This window comes from Eutrema salsugineum, unplaced genomic scaffold (genome assembly GCF_000478725.1).
Source record: "Eutrema salsugineum unplaced genomic scaffold, Eutsalg1_0 scaffold_7, whole genome shotgun sequence".
NCBI classification, from domain to species: Eukaryota; Viridiplantae; Streptophyta; class Magnoliopsida; order Brassicales; family Brassicaceae; genus Eutrema; species Eutrema salsugineum.
The window spans coordinates 9337047-9342095 of NW_006256486.1; the positions used below are offsets into that span (position 1 = coordinate 9337047).

Consider the following 5049-nt stretch of genomic DNA (forward strand, 5'->3'; position numbering starts at 1 on the left):
CAACGGTACAATCTAACGATACATAGAAAACAAGTTGACCCAGTTCACCAGTCCCGGAATACTCTCATCCGCGGGAAACACATGTTTTACCTGCCCTAGAAGACTCTCACCCCCGGTGGACCTTAGGACGAGCCACAAGGCCCAACATCAAAGCCTACTTTGCCATTTCTCCTCAGAGAAGCTATAAATGAGACCTAGAAGACCTTAGGACCTATAAATACATTGTTTAGCAGTCCTAAACGGGTGTGTGCTCCTGTAATGAGATTTTGAGCCACCAAACTCTGTTTTTCTAGGGTTAGGCGATGGAGATGGGGATTCTTCCCCAGATCCATTGTTCTTCCTCCTTTTTATGTTATTAACTTTTCTGTTTCATTCTTTTGCATTCTTCTATGTTTTTCATCTTTCATTGCATCATGTAGATTAGTCCTAGAGAGTCAAGTTGTTTGAAGATATCGACAAGCATATATATCGATCAGGATTTCTATTGTTCTTGGCCATATTCTGGATCTCATCTCTTCCAAGTTATTCTAAAAGCATGAGAGTAGATTCATGACCTATTCTCTGAGCCTAGGATCGATCAGAGCCACGAGAGTGTTGTATCAGATCATCCATACCTAGCTTCAGAAGAACATAGTAGCTATAGGAGTCGGGAGCTACCTATAGAGAAGATGTGAGCAGACGAATTCAATGCATGATCTTAAGTTTAGCATGAGAGCGAGAGTTAATTGCTAGATCCAAGAGATTAGTTGAATAAGGTGACGACAGTTGGTTAATCATACATTTGTCTATTCTAGTTCAATGCAGATTCCCAGAAACAGATGAAGATAAATCGTCCGTAAGCTAATTGGTAACAGATGAAGATAAATCGTCCGTAAGCTAAGAGTCTTTAGTTTGAGTCGATATGCTTTAGATGTTCTTTTAACAATTCATCCTGCATTACATTTCTTGTGAATATTAGATTAGGTTTAGTTTAGGATCTTAACCAAAAACCCCAAAACTTTACTGGTTTATGAGTTTGCTTACTTCCCAGTTTGTTGTTTCTCGCAGACTAGACATCCTCCCTGTGGATCGACACCCTAAGTCCTACAATGTACATCTGTGCACTTGCAGACACTAGGGTTTTATAAATTTAAAACTTTTGGAGGACCAACGGGCTTGTTAAAAAACAACCCTTGGCCAGCAAGCCCATCAAGAACCCTCAGGATCAGGTCTATCCGCAGCAATGAGTGTAGAATCAGTCAGGATTTCAGAAGAACTTCTCCAGCAACTTCCAAGGAAAGCAGCTCATCACCAATCAGAATCGATTTCAAGGTGGAAATCAGCAGAAGTTGTCCTTCACAAGTCTGCAGCCTTCTTTGAGTTCCCCAAATAACTCGCAGGATGAGCTGAAAAACTTGATGCAACAGCTGCTGGTTAATCAACAAAAGTCTTCCATGGAGATTAATGCCAAAGTCGACACCATGTACAATGATTTGAATGGCAAGTATGAAGCAGTGTGGACTCATGTGAAGAAGCTGGATGTTCAGGTAGCTCAGACTGCTGAAGCTGTTAAGAGATCACCTAGAACTCTCTCTGGAAAAAGTGAGAACCCCACGAATGAGTTTGTGAATGCTTTTGAGCTGAGAATTGGGAAGACACTGCATGCTGCACCAACAAGTGCTGTCTCAGAAAAGAGGAAGGAAAAATACGTGGAGCAGGCATAAAAAAGACGATAGAGCATACTTCCTCAACTGGAGCACCTTCTCTGAATCCTGAAGCACCTGCTCCCGACGTAGAAGCGACGATAGAGCACCTGCTGGTTCAGACATTACTGAAGAGATTGCTGAAGAGGTTTTGGCCATTTATCCTTTGGAAGTTGCACTCACAAAAGCCGAATGAGAACATGGGTATTTAAGTGAGGAAGCTCATGGGTTTGCAAGGATGCTAGATGCAAGCACGAGGATGCAGGGGCTGGTGGCATACATGAGCTTGGAAGGCAAGGAGAACTCAACTGCAGAAACGCCGAGGGAGCACCTGATCTTTTCATGCATAGAATACATCTAGAAGATGAATCGATGACTTCTGTAGAACATCAGAGGAGGTTAAACCCGAATCTACAACATGTTGTTAAGAAGGAGATAATAAAACTTCTAGAACCTGGTGTGAATTATGCGATTTCAGACAGTAATTGGGTTAGTCTGGTTCATGTAGTTCCTAAGAAAGGTGGCATCACTATGATTAAAAATGATAGGAATGAAGACACCAACTAGAACTGTTACTGGGCATCGAATGTGCATAGATTACAAGAAATTGAATGCTGCAACACGCAAAGATCATTTCCCTTTGCCATTTATTGATCAGATGCTTGAAAGATTGGCTAACCATCTTTACTACTGCTTTTTAGATGGTTATTCAGGTTTCTTTCAGATCTCAATCCACCCAGACGACCAGGAGAAGACGATATTCACATGTCCTTATGGCACTTTTGCATACCGCAGGATGCCATTTGGCTTGTGCAATGCCCCAGCGACTTTCCAACGCTGCATGATGTCGATTTTACTGATCTGATTGAGGACATAATGGAAGTTTTCATGGACGATTTTTCTGTCTATGGAAGCTCCTTTTCTGTCTGTTGTCTATTTGTGCAGGGTTTTGTAGCGGTGTGAGGAGAAGCATCTGGTGCTCCACTGGGAGAAATGCCATTTCATTGTGAGAGATGGGATCGTGCTGGGACACAAAATCTCAGAGAAAGGGATCGAAGTAGACAGGGCAAAGATCGAGGTGATGATGAGTCTGCAGCCACTAACATCAGTCAAAGGATCCACAGTTTTCTGGGTCATGCTGGGTTTTACAGGCATTTCATCAAAGACTTCTTGAAGATTCCTAGACCTCTGACGCAGCTGCTGTGCAAAGATGTGAAACTTGAGTTCGATGATGCATGTTTGGAGGCATTTCATACGATCAAAGGAGCTTTGGTTAGCGTTCCTATTGTCCAGCCACCAGATTGGGAACTACCTTTTGAGGTCATGACCGATGCCAGTGACTATGCAGTCGGAGCAATGTTGGGTCAGAGAAAAGAAAAGAGGTTCCATGTCATCTATTGTGCCAGCCAAACACTCTATGAAGCTCAGTGCAGAGATGCCACAACTGAGAAGATCTTTTAGCAGTGGTTTATGCCTTTGAGAAATTCAGGTCTTACCTTGTTGGATCGAAGGTTGTTGTCCACACTGATCATGTTGCGCTGAAGTATCTCTTGACGAAGAAGGATGCCAAGCCAAGGCTCCTTAGATGGATCCTTTTGCTGCAGGAATTTGATTTGGAGATCAAAGACAAAAGGGGATCGAGCATGGTGTTGCAGATCACCTTTCAAGGCTGAAGATTGATGATGACATTCCACTAGATGACAGCCTCCCTGATGAACAAGTTTACGCCATTGATATTTTTGGGTTCGACGAGCACCTGCTCCAGCCTGGAGCACCTGCTCTGGCGAACTTTTGCAACTCAGTTGAAGTAACTCGGCATTCTGGTTTCCCTTGGTTTGGAGATATAGCAAATTATCTTGCTGCAGAGCAGAAACCTGCAGCTTTCATGGGAAACAAGAAAAAGAAGTTTCTGAAGGATGTGAGATATTACTTTTGGGATGAGCCTTACTTATATAGGCATTGCTCTGATGGGATTTTCAGGAGATGTGTAGCTGATGAAGAGATACATGGGGTCTTGTTTCATTGCCATGGTTCACCTTATGCTGGCCACTTTGCCACTTTTAAAACAGTGTCAAAGATTCTCTAGGCTGGGTATTGGTGGCCTACTATGTTTCGAGATGCGCAGAGATTCATATCCAGGTGTGACACATACCAGAGGCAGAGGAACATAAGCAGGCGAGATGAGATGCCTCAGAAATTTATTTTGAAAGTGGAGATTTTTGATGTGTGGGGTATCGATTTCATGGGACCATTTCCATCATCTTATGGCAATGAGTATATTCTGGTGGCAGTTGACTATGTGTCAAAGTAGGTCGAAGCTCTGGCTAGCCCTACAAATGATGCAAATGTGGTTTTGAAGATGTTCAAATCGTTCATATTCTTAAGGTTTGGTGTGCCTCCGGTTGTGATTAGCGATGGAGGTTCTCACTTCATTAACAAAGTTTTTGAGAACTTGTTGAAGAAGAATGGTGTAAAGCACAAGTTGGCAACCCCATACCATCCTCAGATGAGTGGGCAAATCGAGATTTTCAACAGGGAGATCAAGAACATTCTGCAGAAAACTGTAAGCACCACAAGGAAGGATTGGGCGGTGAAGCTTGATGATGCTCTTTGGGCATATAGGACAGCTTACAAAACACCTTTGGGAACTACACCATTTCACTTGGTGTGTGGTAAAGCATGTCATCTCCCAGTAGAACTCGAGTACAAAGCTGTTTGGGCAGTGAAGTTGTTGAATTTCGATGCTATAAGTGCTCATGATAGGAGAGTAATGCAGCTGCACGAGTTGGAGGAAATCAGGCATCTGGCCTATGAAAACCCAAAAATCTACAAGGAGAAAACCAAAGCTTTCCATGACAATAGAATCCTCAACAGGAGTTTTGCACCAAACGATCAGGTGCTGCTGTTTAATTCTTGATTGAAGCTTTTTCCTAGAAAGCTGAGATCAAGGTGGTCTGGACCTTTCATCATTAAAGAATTTCGACCATAAGGAGCTGTAGTGTTGCTGGATACTAAAAGAGGCGAGTTCGTTGTCAATAGACAGAGGCTAAAGTCATACCTTGCTGGTCCAAATGTCGCAGAGGGTGAATCACTCACCTTAAGCGATCCTCCTCAAGCCTAAATGGATTTCCAAGTCAAGCTAGTGACTTAAAACAAGCGCTTCGTGGGAGGTAACCCACCGGTAAGAGTTTCTAACTTTGTGTCTTTCAGTTTTTTTAGCTATTACCTTTGTTTTTAGGTTCATTGTTTTCCAAAAAAAAAAAAAAAAAAAAACAGGTTGGAAGTTTTCATCGTGAAAGAAAGGATGTGAAGAAGAAGAAGAAAGAGCAACCAACCGGAGCACCTGCTCCATCTGCTGGGTTGGCTG

At 42.8% G+C, this 5049-nt stretch overlaps 1 protein-coding gene across 1 annotated transcript; it reads left to right on the forward strand.

The window, feature by feature from the left end:
- Positions 1-2675: 2675 nt before the first annotated feature.
- LOC112083064 lies at positions 2676-4599 on the forward strand. Its single transcript, XM_024150791.1, has 4 exons — positions 2676-3002; positions 3316-3693; positions 3808-3989; positions 4068-4599. The coding sequence occupies exons 1-4, from the start codon at positions 2676-2678 to the stop codon at positions 4597-4599; spliced, it is 1419 nt and encodes a 472-aa protein (XP_024006559.1).
- The last annotated feature ends 450 nt before the right edge of the window (positions 4600-5049 follow it).

Coding starts and splice junctions, on each gene's coding strand:
- LOC112083064 (XM_024150791.1), top strand. CDS start 2,676: ATGCCATTTCATTGTGAGAGATGGGATCGTGCTGGGACACAAAATCTC. Junction 3,003..3,315: donor ATTGGGAACTACCTTTTGAG/GTCATGACCGAT, acceptor CAAAGACAAAAG/GGGATCGAGCATGGTGTTGC. Junction 3,694..3,807: donor CTGATGAAGAGATACATGGG/GTCTTGTTTCAT, acceptor CGAGATGCGCAG/AGATTCATATCCAGGTGTGA.